The 22,851-nt window shown below is 40.4% G+C and overlaps 1 protein-coding gene across 13 annotated transcripts in view; it reads right to left on the bottom strand.

Moving 5' to 3' along the window:
- The window catches only part of LOC105487840 (PPARG coactivator 1 alpha), a 716,435-nt gene that overhangs the window by 504,258 nt on the left and 189,326 nt on the right, over positions 1-22,851 (bottom strand). For 4 of the 13 annotated variants that reach the window (XM_024794754.2, XM_071093796.1, XM_071093795.1 and 1 more), the window contains exon 2: positions 1,445-1,509. The exons of 7 other annotated variants lie outside the window; for them this stretch is intronic. Coding sequence is in view for 4 of the 6 variants with exons in the window: in XM_071093796.1 (XP_070949897.1) it covers positions 1,445-1,462 (18 nt within the window). In the remaining 2 variants the exon portion in view is untranslated. Of the gene's footprint in view, positions 1-1,444; positions 1,510-22,255; positions 22,275-22,851 lie in introns of those variants that run through there. 2 more of the 13 variants (XM_011751473.3, XM_071093791.1) reach the window with 2 other exon arrangements.

Below are 22,851 nucleotides of genomic sequence, written 5' to 3'. Positions count from 1 at the left end.
AACCAATCCATGGGTGCACGTGATTCCAGACGATTTCTTCAGAGGTCATTGTCTTCTGAAACTTTGATTAGATCTCTGGACTCTGAGATGCAGAATGGGGCCTGGAGAAGATAGATTCTCAGTGCTGCTTGTTAAGAAAGATATAGACAGATAAGAACTTTTCCAGAGGGGTAAAGAGTTTTGGAAATCACGGAAATGAGCTCTAGTTGTTGAAGGAACTGAAGCTGACAAAGAGACCACCATAGGGAGACTCAATAAGTGTCACTAAATATTTGAAATGGTGTCATTTTGTAGGAGAAACACTTATTCATTGTAGGGATGGATAGTAAAAGTAGAACCCAAGGGCAGAGATACATAGTGGTTGGATTTATGTTTAACTTGAGAAGGAATTCTCTGTCAGAGTTGCCTTTTTAGGTCGTAGACTTTCTGCCTCTAGAGGTTCTCAGGCTCCAGTCAGCTGGAACCCTTAGAACTGACCAACAAATAGGGCTAGATAAGACATATAAGAGCCTTGCAGACTTAGATCCTACAGCCGCATGAATCCAAGGATTACTCACTAAAATAGGCTTCAATAAGCAGTCCTAATCTTAAACTTCTCTATGATCAACTTTAAAGGGTGACAGCCACCGTTTAAAAGAAAAAAAATATCAAACCATGGGTTAAGCACTGGGTATATAGCTGGCCAATCTATGGTAGCGCACACAATTCCAGGGCATTGGTTGGCCTGGCAAAATAAAAAGATGCACCACTCAATAGAGAAAATCTATCAAAGCCGTTGCTTTGGGATTGCACAGTCTCCTCCTGCCCTTTTGTAGCCTTTGCCATTGCATGGGTAGGAAGCAATTCCCAGGTCCCCTGGACTGTAACCTGGTTAAGGAGGGGTGATCCACACTTAGCTCACCGTTCTGGTTGTCCTCCTCCCCCTGCCCCAAGTCTGGAAATACAATAATTAGCAAACTGTCTAATCAACTTTCATCCTTAACAAAATATTGTTCACCTCGTGGAAACATTCATTCTCTCCCTGAAATCAACCATTTCTTTGAGACACAGACCGACTGCTCAAAACACAAGTTAAATACAATTTTGAAAGAAAGGAAGAGAGAGTTGAGAGAAGAGAAATAAAGATACCTTACATTTATATCCATAGTTCATATCAACATTTTTGCATATAATAACATAGAGACATATTTTGGCCAAATTTTCTAGTAAGCATTGCTTGAATTTATATTTACGGAGGGTGGCAGGGGGAGGTGGCTTTTCAACATCCAACATATTGTCAAAACATTAGAGTTCAGAAATATTAAATGCCTCAAAGGAAGTCAGATTACCAATATCTGGGTGTGAAACTTGGTGTTACAGATTTCCTGATATGGCAAGAGCAGACATCTGGTATTTGCACTTTGGAATAACAGAAAATAACGTGACAATAATGTATTATACTTACAAAGTACCCTTCATCCATGGGGCTCCAATTTTACCAATATTAGTTCACTGATTTTCGCAAAAAACCTGAAAGGCAGAGGGTAAGTTTGTGTTACCCCCACTTTGAAGATGGGGATACTGAAAGGCAATAAGGTTATAAATTATTGGTCCATTAGGGTGAGAATTCAGTCATGGGAGAACAAGAATTACCATTTTGGCCTTCCCCATCACAATGCATCTTGACCACCCATTGTTCCCGAGGGGACTGATATTTCCTACGTCATTTTCACCATAATCTCAACATATTAAACACATTTTAGGGTAAGACAGTGACGAGCGTAACCCCTTGTTTTTATGAGCCCAGACACCAATATTCTTTTAATACTAGAGATAAGATTGGAAAAATTCCCATATCCAGTTTAAAACATGGAAGAAAAAATTGGATTGACAAAATGCAACCATCCAACTAAAATTTGGCCTGAAAATAATGTTACTACTGTTCAGTTTGTTATATACTTATGTTCACATTTCAGCATATGGACTTGTCTTTTAAAAAGATTGCAAGGAAGTCAGAATACTTCAGAAGTAATTTCGTTAACAACATTTTTAGAAGGGTGTATTTTTAACAGTCCTTTCTAGGACATCCCATCCTTTCTACCACTCTCAGACCATTTACTCATGCATTGAAAAAATAATCAGTATTTATTGAGCTCTTACTATGTGTAAGTTTAGAACTGTGTGTGGCTTCTTGGAGGACACAAAAATGTGTATGACATAGGTCCTACCATCAATAAACTTCTAATCCTATGGTTCAATAATTTTATTACTATGACAACCGCTCTCATCAAAAACTCTACAGAAAGATCTGATAGTTTCTAGACATTCCTGGCAAGTCACAGACACCAATCCCAGAAAGATGGCACCTTCAGAAAATATTCCAAAAAAAGGATGAGTTTGGGTTCTGTGTATGAGCCATACTATTTGGGATTACAGAAATACTAAAAGATGGGTCTCCTTAAAAGGACTGTCCCTGAGTTTTCCCAAAGCCCCTGATGTGAGGGTCATGATCTCTCACTGTCTTCTCCTTACGCACCTCTGCAACAGCACTGACCCCTTCACTCATCCTCAAATACCCAACCACATTCCCACCTCAGGAACTTTGTCCTTCTAACTGTTCCCTTTGCTTGGGCCAATATTGTTGCAGTATTTCTACGGCTTACTCCTTCCCTTTCATCAGATCTCTGCTTAAATACCTGCTCAGTGATGTGTCCCTGACCAACCTATTTAAAATACATTCACGTACCACAGAATGGCATTTCAGTCAACAACCAACCACATATAAGAGGTGGTCCCATAACATTATAATACAGTGATACCATATTTATACTGTAACTTTTCTATGTTTAGATACAAATACTTACCATTGTGTTACAATTGCCTAAAGTATTTAGTACAGTTACATCCTAGCCTACAGTTTTGTAACCTGGGAGCATTAGTATATACAGGGAATTTTTTTGTTTACTGCTAAATTCTAGTGTGAAGGTACTCCACGAATATTGATTGAATTCATCAATCACAGCACTAAACTGGCTGCTCTTCCTTTTTTCTACCTTTTTACTCTCGCTGAGACACTGTTATAATTACTAATAAATGAATTTCAATATTGAATCATCCTAGATTTTTTTCCACCCAAAGGAAAAAATTAAAACTCCACAAAGACTCAGTGAAATGCTTCTGGAAAATACAATAAACACCCATTTTTATCATTTTCTCTTATCTTGAGTGCCAGGGTGCGAATTGGATGACCTGGCTTCTTAGCCAGCTCTGCTGTGCCTTACCTTCTCCTCTCCCTATGCCTTTGTTTCTCAAGAGTAAAATAAAGCTTAAGAAGTTTATTTCTGAAGTTCTTCTAGTTCAGAAACTAGGTGATAGGCCAAATTACATTCATATTTTTACATCTTCTGATTTAATAGCACTTACTAAGTATAAGCTTCTCTCAAAGGTAGCAAGGTCATCATTTCATACTAAGCAAAGTAGGAATCCCAGAGGGAAGAATGTGTGTATCTAACTGAATCTACAAGCATACCGATTTTGGACATACACCACAGTGATCACTGAAATCCTGTTCCCCCATCCTCACTCTCACACCACCAACATATGACAGACATGCAAAGAAAGATGCCACATCAGCTGTTTACGGCATCTTGAGTCACAGACACTCCACTTGGGTCTCTAAATAAGATTTCTTGTTTACTTGCACATTAATAAAACTCACACCTTCGCCAGTCAGAATTTTTTCCCCAAGCATCTGAACATCCAAAGAGATTTAGAAGCAATTAACATTCACGAGTAACAGAGCAATCAACATGGGAATCGCTAATGGGACTGGACAGGATCCAAGAGCTGATATGAGGATAATAGTGAGTCCCTGACATAGGTTATGGTGTTAATTCTGGAGGGCAGAGTCGTGGTATGTTTTCAGTAGCTTCGTAGGGCTGCTGTCACCATCACATACGCCTCTCCTATACAGGGTTCCTCACCCCCTACGACATGCCTTTTTTTTTTAACTGCTATCAAAAAGAAGGCATTTTTGCATTGTTAGAAACTCTAGCATTAATGGTATATATTGAATCCAAATTTATTTTTAAACTGCCTACCTGACAAAATGTTAAAATGTCATTTATCTTCCCAGTTTGGGTCTCTAGACTATCTTCACCTGTTAGCTTTTGTAGCTAGAGGCCACAAAAATAATGGCTATGAATTTCTACCTTGATGCTTCCCCTAAGCTTTGCCAGTTACTTGTGTGCACATGGGCTCATACATCCCTCGTACATAGGAAGACACGGGTATTCCTATTCCAACCAGCTCCAGGCTTGCTTCCTTGTCAGTTTCCCTGATCTGTTTTCATGAAGATCACTCCAGAAATCAGCATACCACATCACCCCACCCCTTTTCACCCTACTGGGAGAGTCTCTGTGTAAAAGAGAATGTTTCCATTGTTCCTCTTTCTGCCTTCCATTTTCCAGCCTTCATCTCTCATCACTACAATCCATCAAAAATGCCAATGCCAGGTAAATCTATCTCTCCCTCCCCTTGGACCACATTCTTGAATCCCTGCCCTGGCACTCCTTCTCCCTCAGCCTACAGAGCAAATGGCTCTGACCCCTCCATACCCACACACACCTCTGAATCCTCGGAACCCCTCCCCACCCTCCTCTTCCTCCTGCATCATTTGGTTTCCCTTGGAACCAAGATACCCACCTCTGGTTATAGGACACTTTCTCTTTCTATAGGAACTCTAGGTCCCCTGCAGGCAGACTGACTACCTGCTGTATTTCCATTTTTCACTTTGGATGTAATTCATCACAGCCAATTATGATTTGCTTTATTCTGTGTGTTCCAACAAAATAAATTTGTTCCTAGGAAGAGCTTTTAATTTTTTTCAGCTATTTTCACATTAGACAGGAGTATGTAATTGAGTAAACACCATTTTTGTGAATTGTAATATATTTCTGGTTATTCTATTTCATTCACTCTTTCTTCTGTTCCTTTCTCCCATTTTGCTATTTCTGGCTATTAACGGGCCCCTTCTTACTTAAAGATCCAGCATGTCAATTCTCTTTCCTCCACCTCCCCACCTCCAACACCAGCCATTGTGACAGCGTATCCCTTTTTAAAGCTTCAGTTTATTCTCTGAACACAATCAGCTACAGATGCACAATCTGCCTCCACCAAGCTCTGTGTGTTAAAAGCCTGTTTTGACAAAGATTTTATACAACATAATCCTAATGAAAGGTGAGTTATCAACAGACCCATACTTAAGAATCCCTCACTGTTATCTCTGGGGCAAGCCGTTTAATATTCCCAGCGGCAGTCTCAAAGGCAGGAGATGCATGCCTAAGACCCACCCTCCCAACCCCCACCAAGTCACCACGCGCCCCCCGCCCCATGACTCCCTTCCCACCCCCAAGTAGCAGTAGTGGAGGATGAAGTGCTTCTGGTCCCGAGGTAATGCAATCAGGGCTGGGTGTGCTTCAATCTCTACCCGTCCTCAGAGAACATTTGGGCAGAATGCCTTCCAACTACACTCTGCATTCCGCACGGGGTCCTGTGCTCATTCTGGTGGTTCTGCAGAAGCGAAAGTGACCCTGCCCAAGGAGTGGACTTCACCTGCCTCCCCAAACTGCAGGCTATCGGAAGCAATTCCGCAATGAAGGTGTGGGACTGGGGGGTGAGGTTCTGACGGTACCCATCACACACAAGGAGTGACAAAGGCAAGGGCAAACATGAAATGAACACATCAATTTTTTTTTTAACTTCAAAGAGGAAAGGAAACCATTTTTCAATCCTTTGCCCTTCCCTACGCACCAGTGAAAATACTCCACCCAGTCTATTTAGTAGTCAGGGCTTTTCAGGGGTCTGTAACCTTTCCAGATCCTTTTGGCTATCTGACGAAATCTATGGACCCCTTCCAAGAATGGTTTATAAAAGATTGCAAAGGAGATTAATTATATTGAAATACCTTTACTTCTCAGGTTAAGCAGCCCAGCAGGATGTGGTTTGAGTGGATGAAAGGATAGCTGCTCCCTGGATTTTTTTTTTTTTAACTTGGGATTTCTGCAGAAGAGATTTGTGCTGGGCAAGGGATGGCTGTGGTAAAAAGCATGAAGTGGTGACTGTCCACACTGTCCTCAGAGTTGTGCAACTTCCTGTACATCAGACTTGGTAGCTGGCTCTGCCTTGCAGATTGCTCCGTGCACATTAACACAGGGTGCTTCAATAGTTACTACACTGGAATAGCTAAGATTTGGATTTCCTTTATTTACAGTCCTATATAGATTTTTAACTACTCCTGAGAGAGAAGAGTCAACAAGCACAGAAAACAATGTGAGGAGATTTTGGAAAAGAGAAGTTATGAAAACTTGAATCTAACCATTTACTCTTTTTCTAAATATTTACTGAGCACTTACTGTAGGTTCACAGTAGTACACAAGACACCTAAAGAGCTCTCCCCCAAAAAAGTTCATGCCCAAATGTGGAGAGACACCCTGTAAGCAAATAAACAAGTAAATGTAAAACAAATAAACACGCTATATATGTCCAATGGTGATAAAACAAAGCAGAAGAGACGAGAGAGTGCATAGACAGTTGTCATATTTCACGCAGAATTTATTTCCCATTTCACGTCAAAAAATACTCATCAAGTTCCTACTGTGTTTTAGGCCTTGGAGTGGATTCAAGGAAACTGACATATACATACATACATGTGGGTGTATACAAACACACAGACACAGACACACAGAGCTGACCCTTTAACAGCACAGGTTTGAACTGCATGGGTACACTTACACACGGCTCTTTTTCTACAAAAGTTACACCAGGTGTGCCTGTTTCTCCTGCCTCCCCTTTCACCTTGTCCATCTCCACTTCTGCCGTACCTGAGACAGCAAGACCAACGTCTCCTCTTCCTCCTCCTCAGTCCACCCAATGTGAAGACGATGAGGATGAAGACCTTTATGATGATCCACTTCCACTTAATAAATAGTAAATATATTTTCTCTCCCTTATGATTTTTTTTTTTTGGGGGGGGTGACAGGGTCTCACTCTGTCACCCGGGCTGGAGTGCAGTGGTGCCATCTTGGCTCACTGCAGCCTCAACCTCCAGGAATCAAGGTATCCTCCCACCTCAGCCTCCTGAGTAACTGGGATTACAGGTGTGCCCTACCATGCCCAGCTAATTTTTTATGTTTTTGTAGAGACGGGGTCTCACCATTTTTCCCAGGCTGGTCTTGAACTCCTGGGCTCAAGTGATCCACTTGCCTCAACTTCCCAAAGTGCTGGGATTACAGGTATGAGCCACCTTGCCCAGCTCTGATGATTTTCTTAATATTTTCTAGTCTCTAGCTTACCTTATTGTAAGAATACAGTATAGAATACATAAAACATATAAAACATGTATTAATTGACTGTTTATGTTAATTGACTATGTTATCGATAAATCTTCCAGTCAACAGTAGACTATCAGTAGTTAAGTTTTGGGAGAGTCAAAAGTTATACCCAGATTTTCAATGGTGTGGAGGGTTGGCGCATCTCATACCCATGTTGTTCAAGGCTTAATTGTACGTATGTGTATATACACATCACACACTCAATTTCCAATCACTTGCATGTGAGGGGTGCACAGAGTCTCCACCAAGAGAGGTCTGTGATGCCACACTGCTGAACAGTTTCTTTTCAGAAAGGTGACCAGCGAATGCCACCAAGAGCCCACAAGAGTGGAAAAGGTGCCGTCAGGACTGCATTTGCTGTGCTGAAGGGCATGAGCTTAGGAAGCATCAAGAGCCTTGGCGGAAGGTCAGCCACCATGATCCTACGCTCAACTCTACCACCTATCTCACTAAGTGACCCAAGGAAAGTTACATACATCACCTCTTAGGGCTTTAGAACCTTCATCGGCAACATGCGGAACCCAGGCTGCGTGGAGTTCAAATGCAGTAATGCAAGGAAAGCGCCCAGCACAGTGCCTGATACTAAGGATTAGAGAGATGAGTTCTTATCTCACGCATCTTCTTATCAAGGAATAAAAAGCGCAACAGGAATGCAAAAGCCCCAAAGACCACGCCCCCAGAGCAGGTGTACAAGAACTGCTTTTGCTTATTTGTTTCCTCTTGTTTTGTTTTTGTGGCCAAACGGATCCAGGGAATATTTGCAGGTGTTACTTAATAAAAGAGAGACAGACTTCACAGTGAAATAAGCTTTAGAAACAACAAAGAAATGAAGTAGAACAGTTCTCTTTGCTTCAGGCTTTCTCATAGTTTAATATGCTAATGCACATCACATATCTCCAAGAACTGTCAACAATTTATGAATGTTTCCTCAATGTATGTGACCATGGAACCCTTTGGCATGGAAAAATCCTATGTGACAGTTATTCTATGGAAAAGACTTTGAGAAATGTGGGTTTGTTAAAAAAACAAATAAATCAAGAGATAAGAAATACATACCCTATTTGGTTCTGATGTGGTCTAGTGGCTTTCGTTGAAAGGGCAGACTTGGGCATATTTTTGTACACACCAAGAAAGCCTAGTACCAGTGTTTCCTATTCACTGAACCAAGGCAACTTCTCCTTTTCCTATAAAAAGAAGTCATTATTCTGGGACCACAGTGCATTTGGGGGAAATGTCGGCAACATCTGAACACTTCTCATTCCCTTGGACAGGTAATTCCACTATTTTGTGCAATAAATGGGCCCTTAAAACGAGTTTTGTTAATTATTCTCTTGAAAGCCAAATCCTCTTCTGACTACACAGGGAAAGCCTTCTGCCTAAAGTCACCCTGGGTTTTCTTCATTATCCGAATGCTTCACAGTGAGCAATGCATTACTTTCATAAACAGAAAATCAATGCTGGGGGGCAGAAAAAAAAAAGAAAAGAAATTCCATAGGGATGTGTTGATACACCTATTTTGGACCTATGATTAGTCCAAAAATTGCTTACTTGTACATGAAGATTTTATATATGGGGCTTTCCATGAAGACCTTACTTAATGTTAGAATACTAGATACATTTGAAGTGGAAGAGGTGGTCAAAGAGAAACTAGGGCAAAAATTGTTCCTCACATGCTTAGAATTCTGTTGCAGAAAGAAAGAATCCTTAAGACTCACTCACATTCTAAGAGGCAAAAGAAGAGAGAGAGAGAAGGAAGAAAGGGAGGGAGGGAGGAAAGGGGGAGGAGAAGGAGAGAGGAAAGGAATAAAAAGGGAGGGAGCCCACGTGCAAAAGAGGGGAGTAAGGGAGTCATTGAAAAGCCTAAGTTTAGGGGAGAGGAGGCTACAAACGCACAGATTTAAATTAACCCAAGTCAGTACAAAAGGCTTTGTACAAGGGCTCTGGCGTTAATGGGATTTGGATTGCTACAGCCTGCAAATCAAGAACAGAACATAACGAGAGACGCCGGAGTTATTTTTGAAACGTATGTCTTAAGTAATAGGAAGCTTAACTAACAGGGACACTGCAGCATTTTGCATGACTGCTGGCTTGTGGCCTGGCTGGGAACAGGAGCTGCCTGATGAATGAGTTGCAGCCTCCCACCTGGGACCAGATGGACTTGGGTGAGCCTTGACCCTAAGGTGGGCCACTGAGGAGTTGCTTCGTGTTGCAGGAGGAAAAAATGCAGCTGCTCTGTTACATTGCTTAGTGATACAGATGATGTAGGTGGAGAGTAACCCTCTGAGCCCCAGGATCTTGGGGCCACGGGTTTCGCATTCATTCTGTCAGTCAGTCAGTAGGTGCCTCCATCAGTGCCTTTCATCAGTGCCTCCAAGGCACCTGGAATTGTTTGGGGTCTTGTGAATACCATGATGAGCAACACCAAGTCTCTGCTGTCAGGGAACTTACATTATCCCAGAGGAGGGTAAGTGAGCAAACAAGTAAGAATTTCTGTTGGTGATAAGGGCCTCGAAGAAAATAAAAAAGGAAAAGGAGATGAGGTAGACTGGGGCTTAAGGGCAGGGGAAATGTATTCAGGGAAGGCATCCCTGAGGCAAGAACATTTAAGCTGAGCCTTGAATAATGAAGACTCCCGGCTGCAAAGACCTAGGGAAGGAACAACAGAGGCCGAGGGAGCGCCATCCTCAGATTTAGAATAAGCCGCCATCTTCCCATTCCTCACTACCAGCTAACTCAGCTTTCCACAACACTAAATTCAAAAGCACACAGACATGTTTAATTTTAAAATCTTAAATTGAATACTATGCCGCTAGGAAAATATATCCTGAAACTTAGGTATTTTTAGAATGGTCCACTTCAGTTTCCTCAAGTACTTTTTTCCCTTGTTCAACCGGAAGACCCACATAGTTTAGGTACATCGGCTTCCTCTAAATACCTGAAACTGCATTCATCAGCCACTTTCTAAAAATTGGATCTTACTTCAAAGCTGAATGACTTGATTACTCCCATAACAGAATACATTACACTGATTATGGGATTATTCACGTGCCATTTGCAAGAGGTTAGGCAACATTTCTCAACATTCCACCCACCAACAAACAGAGTAGTGACAGTGGAAAATGCAATGCTAATATGCTAATGTCCTCCATGTCCTGATACCATGATAAAATTCCTCTTCACTTTTTTTTTTTTTTTTTAACTGATGTTAAAAAAGAGAGAGGGATGGTTATTTTGGTACAATGTAGCCCACAGAGAATAAAAGGCATAAGCCCCAGCAGGGAACCAAAGCGGAGATTGTTTCCATGACCTGGCACTCACTAAGCACTCAGTAAATGTAGGTTCCTTCTCCTTCCTCTTCCCCTTCTTCTTCCCCTTCCCCTTCCTCCTTAAATGCCAAAATGCTGAGGATTCATTTTTATATCAATAAGCTTTGAATAACATATTCATTGGCTCCCTGTTTTGTAACTATCAATCCAGTGTTGTGTTTTCATCTTCTGGCAATTGTTTCAACTTCATCCTTTCACGCCAGGAAGAATGACTTGGGGTGAGAAGGGGGTGAGGAGGTGGAAGCTTCCTAGGCATGATTCACCGTTTATCAATGATTAGCATTTTATGCTCAAGACAATCAAACTCATACTTCACTTTTAAAGTTTTAGAAGGAACACATATTCAAAACCAAAATGAAAACAGGGCATCGTAAGTTCAAGGAAGCCATGAAGTAGACCAAGAAGCATAATTCTACTGAGCACCATTTTATTAGCTAATCAACGTATCTTTTTTTTTCCCTATGGGCACCTACTTACTGTCTTGTAATTTCCATAAGGGCACCATCTGTATTTATAAAAGAATTATCTTTGTAGTGATCTAGCAATCTACAAACAACAGTGATATTTAACTTTTCTTAGGGGATCAATTGTAGAATTAAGTTAAAGGATTTATAAGTCTCTTTTTCAGGACGAACCTTAAAGGGACTTATTCATACATCTCTGTGATGTTGAAAGCATTTGAAACAACACAATATGTGATTTTGATTTATTAAAATACAAAGTTCTGGATCTTGACATGCACATTTTTAATCAAGCATAATGAGCCTCTACTATAAAGTCCAGTAAAACAATAATAAGTAAAATATTTTCTTTTATCCATTTTAGCTGAAAGGATGGGTTAATTTCCAACATGATCTGGTTTGGTGCCCTATGGCTCAGACAGAACCCGGTATTGACCAAGGTCACTGCTATGAGTTCAATCAGCATCTGGTCAGCTAACTCAGTTATAACACATGGTTAAACCCTCTCTTGTCCAATTTTTAATGATGGCCTTGCAAATGCATGTTGCTGGTCCAGTGGTGGCTAATCATGTGAGTGGAGATCAGCCAGCAAACCCCCTACCACTGAAGGAATCAGAAACTCATAATAGATTCTCTTATACCAGGCACAGGTTTCATAGATAAGTGATACAAGGTGCATGCAGGAAGAAATTCGTTTAAAGGGTTTCTATGGCTACCAAATAGGACCTCAGAGAGAACAACCTTTGGTTTTACAAAGGTATATAGTTTCAGTTTTACATAAATCCAAAAAAGTAAAATACATGTCAGGAGAATCATTCATAGACAAAAATGTCGCTCTTTGTCGAGATGCAAATTTGTTCACCAATAATCAATTACTTTGTAAACTTAATTTTAAGCAATATTTAAAATAATTGTGATTAAAATATATCGATGTAATTAACAAAATTAAAAAGCTAAACACAAACTAGTATTTATACTTCATTGATTCTTTAATCTGTACATATTTATGGAGTTCCTACTATATCGAGTACTGTAGTAAGAACCAGGTAGAGTGAAGAACAGAATACACATAGTCCCTTCCCTCATGGAGCTTCCTTTTTTTAAAAGAAAGTATGTGCAAATGAACAAGTGAATGGAAATTTATGAAGTTATATTTGTGATTGAATTAAGATATGTAACTACTCTCTAATATAGTTTTATTCCTTTTAAAATCTAAATTTTGTGTTTCTTTTAAAAAATTTGATAATGTACCAGCACCAGGAAGTAATCTCTCTGGATTTTGGATTTTGTATTTTTTGTTTGTTTGTTTTTATGCTTGGTTTTGGCCATTGAAATGTCAATATATGACATAATGAATTTAATAAATTTTGACGACCAAATTTTTGAAATGTATCGATAAAATGGAGAATTTTCAGGGAAGTGTTAAAACAAGAATATTTAGGAGTGGAAAAATGGGTCTTCTTGGGGAAGGATAAGGTATCAGAGTCATTTATCTCAAAAGTGACTTATTATGTCTATAGAATGAACACATAAGAGAATGAACTCTGGTATTCATGTCAGATGTAAGATGGTGATTTGTTCTGAAATGTATTTGAAATCATTGTACTGTATGATAATTTGAGTTCTACATTCAAATCTTAGCTCTACTACTGTGTAGAGAGAACCTCTCCACATCTCAGTCACTTTATTTATAAAAGGGACATTTCACATAGACTACATGAGTATAATAAAAGTATATTACTTAGCATGTAGTCTTTAATCACTGTTAGCTGCCTTCATCCTCACACTTTATTATCATTATTATCATCATCACACAAAAAAACTCAAGGTTTGTTGTAATAAAGGGCAGCTTTGCTCTCCTAGTGACAATCACAAAGGAAGCCGGTAACAGTCTGTCCTGAGAAAACAGGAATTTAATTCAAAAGTCCTCAGTTCAAGGCCTAGCTCTTCCAGTGTTAACTTGTACAAACTTTTATAAAGCTCTTAAACTCCTGAGTCTCAGTTTTTCCGGCTCTAAAATGGACATAATGAAACTTATTTATGAGATAACATATGTAATAATTAATTTTGAGTGTCAGCCTGACTGGGCCATGAGGTACCCAGCTATATGGTTAAATATTATTCTGGGTATATTTATGAGAGTGTTTCTGGATAAGGTTAACATTTTAATCAGTAGACTGAATACAGCATATTGCCCTCCTCAATGTGGGCTGTGCTCCCATCCAGTCTCTTGAAGACTTGAATAGAACAAATAGCTTCTGCTGCCTTCAGATTCAGACTGGAGTTGACACCATCTGCTCTCTTGATCCGTCTGCATTGTCCTTCAGTGGAACTTACACCACTGGATCTCCTGGCTCTCAGGCCTTCAGAGTGCAGATCTTGGGATTTCTCAGCCTTCCTAATCACGTAAGTCAATCCCTTATAATAAATCAACCTCTCACACTCGTGTGTGTGTGTGCACGCACACGTGTGCATGTGTGTGTGTAAAATCGCCTCTTGGCTGTTTCTCTAGAGAACCCTGAGTAATATAATATATTTAAAAAGAACCAGCATATACATAATTTCATTAAATGTAGGGCACTACTAATTTTATAGAAATACGTACTGTGGCAATAGTCTACCATAAATGATATCTTATTTTAACCACCCCGGATAAAAACTCCCAGAAAAATTATGAACGTGAATTTCAGCTTCACCATTCACTACATAGATAAAATCTCTTTAATTCTCTGTGTTCCAATTACCTGGTCAGGAAAAAGGAAAGTAGTATACTTGTGAGGATTACAAATTTAATGTGCAAAGTGTCCAGAAAAGGGTTTAGCACGCCGAAGATATTCACTGATTGGTAGCTCCTATCCCTTTTGGTCAAATCATGATTTAGTATATTCAATTTTTGGTATGTCTAAACTCTTAAAATGAAGAGTTTTACAGTTTAAAAGTTTACAGTTTAAAACTCTTAAAATGAAAAACATTACAAATAAACTTTGGATTATCTTTAAATAATTCTTTATGGTTTGGAGGAAAAAAATCTATAAAAACATAAAATACCCAGGGTGTCAAACGTACAGTATAATCATTTTGTATGATCATGGCTAATACAGTTCAATCTAAATTGCAGTCTCATATTTGACATAATTATACATAACCAAACACTAATAAAAATCGCTGCCTTATATTTCTAATTGGTAATTATGGTAGTAAACATTAACAACATGTCAGATATAAGATGGTGATTTGTTCTGAAATGTATTAGAAATCATTATACTGTATGATAATTTTAATTACAGTTTGGTAGCAAGAGAGCATGCAGGGGTCTACTGCTCTAGTGCATCATGGGAACTGGCAGCCCTTCAATGCAGCCCTTACTCTGACTTCTGTTGTTCAAGTTCAAGAAATGCACAATTCCTCCTCCACCTTTCCATAGCGGACTGAGTTCCCTCTGCAGAATCAGCATATCATGAGATTTGGAATCATTCTTCCAGTATTAAATCCTTGTCCTTCTACTTTCTTTTTTTTGTTTTTGTTTTTGTTTTTTGTTTGTTTGTTTGTTTGTTTGCTTTTGGAGATGGAGTCTCTTTCTCGCCCAGGCTGGAGTGCAGTGGCGCAATCTCGGCTCACTGCAAGCTCCGCCACCAGGGTTCACGCCATTCTCCCGCCTCAGCCTCCCGAGTAGCTGGGACTACAGGCGCCCACCACCACCCTGGCTAATTTTTTTGTACTTTTAATAGAAATGGGGTTTCACCATGTTAGCCAGGACGGTCTCGATCTCCTGACCTTGTGATCCGCCTGCCTCAGCCTCCCAACGTGCTGGGATTACAGGCGTGAGCCGAGTTCAAATCTTGGTGGGTCCTTTTGCTTGCTAGCTATATGAATTGGGCTTTATAAAGGTAACTTCTCTGTGCCTTAGTTTTCTGTTCTTTAACATGGAAAACACAGTAGTACCTACCTCCGAGGGGTATTGTAACAACAAAAGCAGATTATTCTGTATGTAGTACTTAGCCTAGCACCTGGAACATGGTAAGTCCTCAATACATCTATGTATTGAGATAGACATGTATGTATATACATGTATATACGTGTATGGTATACATACTTGTTATTATATTATATTGACACTCAGATCATTCATTTTCCTAAACTTTTAAGATCCTGGTCTTAATAAGAGTAACCAAGTGTTCATTTAAGGTGGAGGTGTGCTGACTGTTAGCTTCTGTCTCTCAGGGACTGCATTCTTCAAAACGCGTTGGGTGTTCTCCTCTATTGACTCCTTCCATGTTTTCTCCATCTCTTTTTTCTCACTCAGTGCTGAGTCCATGGGATGATGCTATGTTCTTCCTACATATTTTCACCTCTGTCTCCCTTTAGCTCATGTAGGATATGATGAGGTTTCTCTTCAAATAATCTGATCAATCTTTTATTCTTTAATTCATAGTACCTTAGGATTTTGAGCATTATTCCTAACACTCATCCTCTCTTCAGCTCTTCCTGTTGTCTCTAACGATGGCCTTTAAGTATGGATCCAAGATACACCCCATGCTCTACCCATTATGCTGGAGAACCACTGAGAAGGCTTCATTCCCTAACAAGTGAATACAAGTGCCATGAAATTCCCACCTCCACCCACGTCACACCTCCCTGACTTACCTGATCACTAGGCCCTAATTAGCAATTTAATACCCTTCCCCCACAACAAAAAGAAAAAAAAATCCGGTGAAATTCATTATTCTAACATAAGAACTAATTGTTTATTCAGAATTACCCATTTCCACCCCGTTTTAAAATTCTCTGGGTCTTACTACAGATTTGCACAACTCTACCAGTTCCAAGGTCCTCAAGCAAAGTGAGGGAGAACCCCCAACGTCATCATAAAGCGTCTTTCCTTTCTACATTTCCATACTGTTTCAGGTAAAATATTCAGGGGAACAGACCGGACTGCTAATTAGGGAACCGTCTGAAACCACCATGAACCACATTTCCACTGGTGCAATAAGCAAAGACTCTTCATTAAAATCACTGTCCTCTGTAAGGGAAAGCTGTTCCAGCGCAATAGATCTAATTCACAGGTGTGATCATGCAGACCCGGGTACAGTATTCATTATTAACTTAAAAAGTATGCCAAATCAATTAAAAACCATTTTAAAGGGAAGGAATAAAATTTAGTTCTTCCTAACTGCGGCTCAGCTCTAATTTATCTTCCAGCCACTTTCAAGGGATTTTACTTGGTTCTTAATCTAACATTCATTGGAAAGGGTAATTCTCATGAAATTACAATGGCATCTCTTGCATCGTTTAATGCAAATGTTCCCATTCTTCGGAAATGGAGAGCAGCTTCTCCAATAAAGACTCCCTTCAGAGTGTAAAGTGGGAGAGCTTGGGGAGCTGCTTGAGAAGAATAAAACATTGCATTTCAGAAGCTGCTCAAATTTAAAACTCTGCCCGCATCACTATGACAAATTGTATTCCAAATATAGGTTATTCACAACATGTTTGTTATAAGGCGAGGCATATGAATTCCTGCCGTGTCTTTCTTTACAAACATGTCAAGACTTGTGAACCCTTAATGAAATGCAGCATTTTAGAGGCAAGGGAAGCTACAAAGATGCCAGAAAGAAGAGGCTCTCTTTCCTGGGATTGGGACCTTCTTATGCTAGTGATGGTTCCCATTATCAGAGACACTGTATCATCTTAGAACCAAGTGGGGCTTTAGAGGTCATTGCATCCAGCCACTACAGCTTACAGATGAAGAGACCAAGGCCTGAAAGAGAATGAGAATTTTCCTAAGTGTCAGGGCTGGTTAGAGACAAAAACAACCGGGCCCAGGTCTCACCTGCCCAGCCCAAGGTACCTTCCAATAGTGTTGTATGGACAAGACTCTAAAATAGCTTTTGCCCCCTTGGGGTATCTTTTTTTTTGTTGTTTTGTTTTGTTTTTGAGACAGAATTTCACTCTTGTTGCCCAGGCTGGAGTGTAATGGCGTGATCTCGGCTCACTGCAACCTCTGCCTTCCAGGTTGAAGCGATTCTCCTGCCTCAGTTTCCCGAGTATGTGGGATTACAGGCACCCGCCACCACGCCCGGCTAATCTTTTTTTTTTAGTGTATTTTTAGTAGAGACGGTGTTTCACCATGTTGTCCAGGCTGTTCTCAAACACCTGACCTCGGGTGATCCACCGCCTTAACCTCCCAAAGTGCTGGGATTATAGGCATGAGCCACCGCGCCCAGTCAGGGCACTTTTTTAAAGTCCTATGGGGCACCAACTTCTTGATAATCAGATAAAAGTTCCATAAATGTGGAAATGAATTTATCCCAGTATCATATTTCTACTCATGCTACAGAAGTGAGCTGGACTGATTTTACATCCAGCAACTTTTTAAACCAAGAAGTACAATCCTTCTCATGTGTTAATTCATATTCTCTCTTATAGGTAAAGTGTCACTGTTCACTGGTCACCGGAGTCCCAAACAGAGGATATCCACTTCCTATTCTATCCCTTCCTAGTACAGGGCTTGCTGATATGGCCAGAACACAGAAGTCTACCCCGGTTTTACTGTAAAGCAGAGGCCAGCAAACATTTTCTGGAAAGGGCCAGATAGTGATGATGGTTCTAGGCTCTGTGGGCCACCTGGTCTCCTTTGCAGCTACTCAATTCTGCTGTTGTAGTAGAAAAGCAGCCATAGACAACATGTAAACAAATGAGCATGGCTGCGTTCCAATAAAACTTTATTTATCTACACTGAAATTGAATTTCATATCATTTTCATGTGTCATGAAGCATTACTCCTCCTTTGATTTTTATTCAACCATTTAAAAATGCAAAAACCACTCTTAGCTGGTGAGTTATACAAAAATTGGCAGTAGCCAGATTTGTCTTATCTGCCATAGCTTGCCAGCCCTTGGTTTAGGGAGATGGAAGAGACCACCAAAAAGACAAATTCCTTTTGCTACCCCGTTGCTCCCTTTTTAAGCTGCTATTGGCCCTCACCTAGCAAATCCACATTTTTTTTTAATTATATGTCCATGTTTTCCATTTGTGTCCCATGGGTAATGGTTCACTAAGGTTATACCCTGCTTGCTTAAGGACTTCAATAACCACACAGGATTTCTGGGTGGAGTATCTTCCTCCATGTGAAGTATAACTAAAAGGACCAAGAAACTTTGTCACTAACAAATAGTTGTGATACAATTGTCACACCAATCAGATGAAAGACAAACATCTATTCAGAGGATAGTCTTATGCTTTCTACGAGCTGGATTCTTAGCCCTTACACGTGAAGTCCTGCTTCAGTTTTGTAAAGAAATATTTTAGTTTCACATATGGCCAATATCAGCACCAACAAATCAATCATTTGAAATTATTATCAATCTTTTGTCTGTACAATCAAGTAGGTAGGAGCGTGCTATTTAAATACGTTTACACGCAGCACAACTCTACTGGCATCAGCATATTACAAAAACCAATTTTCTTACATCAACTTCTATCTACTTCTAATTCTGTAGCATAGCTCTGGGGAGTTGCTACAAGGTCTGTGTAAACTGAAAATCTAAATAACATTATGACGCCTATTACAGAACTAATTTATAATCTAATACCCCAGTTGAATTTAATATCTTATTTATTTATTCAAGCAAAATATCTGGAAAAAATATGTCACATCATAATGTAGTTGTTATGAAAATGGAAAAATAAGGCAGAATTTTAGAGAAAGCATGATAATTGCTAGGGGCAGGTATGAGCAAGAATTTCAGAGCCCCTCAAGGAAGAGGCAGGAGCCCTTTAATAAATAGGATTTTTGTTTATAATGCAATTATTGTCAAATTTAGTATTTTACATCAAATTTACAACTTTAAAATGTGATTCCTATTAATGTTATCTGCTCAGAGCTAGTGCAGCATAAAACTGTTGGCCAAGAGATGCCACCTCATCAACTGTCTTTAACAACTCCATTCCCATCCTGGATGGAAGAACCGAGCTTTATGGCAGCATTTATAAGCCTGCACTGCCAATACAAATGCACAAGTGATATGCATATATATAATACACGCAGGCTAATGGGAAGAACTATAGAGCTGCTTCTCCGAATACTAAGTTTCATACTGATTTCTGCACCTAAGATAAAAGGAGGGAAGAGAGAAAGAATCGAAAGAAAGAAGAGAAGGAAAACATAACATTTGACATTGTGAAGCTATGGAAAGCATAAATATAAAAACACTACAAAGTGATCATTACACCCTATAGCTGGATGCTTTCAGTCTTCCAGGAAGCAGAGGGAGGACTTAAAGAAAGTTTAGTGGGGTTCAACAGTACATTTACACTAGAGTTCCCAAGACTCAAAGAAAGGGCAGCAGCCACCTTCAATCACCTGAATCCCTCCAGTAAACAAGGAAAGTGCCGACCACTTGTTTTCTCCTGAGATAGAAGCCATGTTTGTAGCTTGGGGAGCAGCTCAAAGTCACATTGTCAGAAAAGGAACTAAGACTCAAAGCTCCAGGTCCTGAAGTCCACGTGCTGCCAGGTGCACAATCACACAAACGCATGCGTGCCTACCCTCACCCTGGTGACTTCCATTCCTACACAAACGCAGAACAAGTATCTGTCTCCACACAAGGTCTCAGACATCAAGGTCCTTGAGTCCTATTCTAAACCTGCATGTCCGGATTGCCAGCCCTACTCTTGACCACCTGTATTTTTAATATGTTCCGCAGATTATTCTTCAAAGTTTAGGAACCAGTGGCCTCTGTGATCATATTTGAGAGGCATCTGAGAAGAGCTCTTTGCCCCCAAAATTATTACAACACTACTCTCTCAATACCCTGGAATCCCATAATTAGCAATTCATTCTTTGCCTCTTAAAGGTTTTCTGGTCTCCAAGGGTACGAAAATTAAACTCAAATATACCTAAGAGAAGAAATAGCTTAAGTCCTCTTATCAGATGATGTCTTGTTAGATACTGAAGCCCTGCAGAAATTAAACAAGGCAAGCCCAAAAGGGCAAGAAAAAGACTCATAAAAGGAAAGTATCGAACACACGTGAGAAGACCCAGTCCTGAACAGACACATACATGGAGTCTAGGATCACATGTAACCCCTGAGCAAAATGATGAGTATCAGGCACCTCAGCTCCATGTAGCTCTTCTGAGTACAGACCACCCTCAAATTCAGGCTCCTAAGGTGTTCCAGGATGTACTCAGGTCCAAACAGGGATACCTTCAAAGGTATCCATTTGTAAAAACATACACATGTAGACTTTGGGGATTTTTGGTTTTTGCTTTTTGTTTGTTTTGAGGCAGGGTCTCGCTCTGTTGCCCAGGCTGGAGTGCAGAGGCACGCTCACAGTTCACTGCAGTCTCAATCTCCTGGGCTCAAGTAATCCTCCCACCTCAGCCTCCTACAAGCATACTCTACCATGTACAGCTAATTTTTGTATTTCTTATAGAGACGGGGTTTCACCATGTTGCCCAGGCTGCACGTGTAGACTCTGATATAAGAGTCATGCCCTCTCCTGACAGATGAGCCTCCTCTGGTGGCTTACTTTCTCCAAATATACAGTTGGCCCCCAACTGTTTCCCAAGCAGCCCTCCAAGTGTAGACTCTGTCTCGCTCTCCCCCTTGCCCCCACCCCTCCAACAGGGTCAGCTCCATTAGGATGCTGCGAGGGAACCATGAAGACTGTCTCTTCCTTGACCATTTCAGCTGCTCTCTGTGAAGGTATACATATGCAACAGAAACCCAGCTCAGCACTCTATTGATTATTACCTATAAATCTAGCTGCTCATAAAAACACTCCATGAAATACAATCCAGGGACATAAATCTCTCTAGGCGAGATGAAATCTGATGGGAAATAAAATTCCCTCATTTCATTTATTTCCTTGTTTAAAAGACTAACTTTCCAATCAGCTACGAACATTAACATGAGCTGGCAGGGGGGTTGAGAACCGAGTACCAATTTGGGGGTCAGGACAGGAGAGCAAATGCTGCTCCTGTCAATCATGGGCTATGTGTCATCAGTAAGTAATTTACCCTCTCTGAGCTTCAGTTTTGTCATCTCTAAAAGAAGGATAATAAAGGGCTGGGTGTGGTGGCTCATACCCATAATCCCAGGGCTTTGAGAGGCTGAGGCTGGAGGAAGGCTTGAGGCCAGGAGTTCGAGACCAGCCTGGGCTACATAGCAAGACCTTTGCTCTACAAAAATTTAAAAAATAAGACCGGCATGGTGGCTCATGCTTGTAGTCACAGCTACTCAAGAGTCTGGGCTCACTTAAGCCCGGGAGTTCGAAGCTGCCATAAGTTATGAATGCACCACTGCACTCCAGCCTGGGTGACAGAGCAAGACCCTGCCTCAGAAAAAATAAAAATAAAAATTGAAATAAAATAAAATAAGATGAAAAATAAAAGAAAGACAATAAACTCCTTTTCTTGGCTTCTGTGAGATTAAATGAGCTATACTACAATGTACCAAGCATAATTTAGGAGCTCAAGACGGTAGCTGTTATAAGCACCACATCTATACCTTTAAAAGGAACTTATTATCTAGAAAAATAATCCATACTTTCTTCTCTCAAGTCCAAGTGATGGTTATTAAGATGTATTTATTTATTCAACTGACATTTATTGAGAACCAACTATGTGTCAGACTTTGTCCTAGGTACTGGGAATTTGTCCACCTCCACTTATAAACGGTTGTGTACAACACTTAAGGCTACGCACAAGAAAAAACAGACAGTGGACAAATATTCTTTTGCAAAAAGTTATGTACTGCACACAGGCTCAGTCCCTTCTGTTTTTCATGATTTTTGAAAAAGCATGCCCATCCTCTTGAAGCCTCAGAGACCTTCACCCCAACTCCTTCCCTTTGTTCTCGTGGCTCCAAGCAAAGGTCAGCTTTGATTTTCCACACCGTGTTGCTATTTTGACTTAACAAACTGACAAATCGCTACACCGTGAGCTTTGTAAGGAAAACAACAAAGTCGTATGAATTTTTTTACTTCCCCCTCACCAGAAGAGTGTCTGCACTCAGCAGTCAAACCACACCACTGAACCTCTGCTCCCAGAACAGAAAGCGTCCACAGCAACACTCTCCCCTAGGCCCCTCCTACTTACCGAAAGTCAGCCCCTGAGCCGAAGCAGCTGAGTTCCAGATACGTTTTCCCACAGCAAAAATACTACATAGAAACTGTTTGTTCCTGGACCAAGAAGGAAAGCTTACAAGGCTGAGGAAAAGGTTGGTGTTAGCATTGTCACTTCAGCTGGCCAGCAAAATGTGCCACCACTTTTTTCCATCTAACCTTTTTGGCTTTCCAATTCTATACTTCCGTGGTCCAGTCACATGGTACAAAAACACATTCCACTCTGTTCCAACCTGCTTGAACAATCAAAGGGTATTTGCCTTGAGTGAATCCAAAGCCTCTCCGTTTTGCTTTTTCCCGCTACAAATATGTGGTGCAGATACATGAGAAGCCTTGAGTTGACCAAATGCTGGGAAAAGAGCAATGCAAGGTTTAGTGATCTCCCAGGCATCATGAGAAAGAAAGAATATGAACCTATTAACTGATCCTGTACAATCCCAATCTTGGGTCACATGTAGGGAAGTTTGGAGCTGGAGAAATAGAACATGGGAGTGTTCAAGATGACGGAGAAAGAAGTAACAGGGGGGAGAAAAAAAAAAAAAGATCCTTCTATCTTGAATTCTGTCGAGA

Source organism: Macaca nemestrina, chromosome 3 (assembly GCF_043159975.1).
Source record: "Macaca nemestrina isolate mMacNem1 chromosome 3, mMacNem.hap1, whole genome shotgun sequence".
Lineage (NCBI taxonomy): Eukaryota > Metazoa > Chordata > Mammalia > Primates > Cercopithecidae > Macaca > Macaca nemestrina.
The sequence above is the reverse complement of the archived record's forward strand: the minus strand, read 5'-3'. Positions and strand labels throughout refer to the sequence as shown.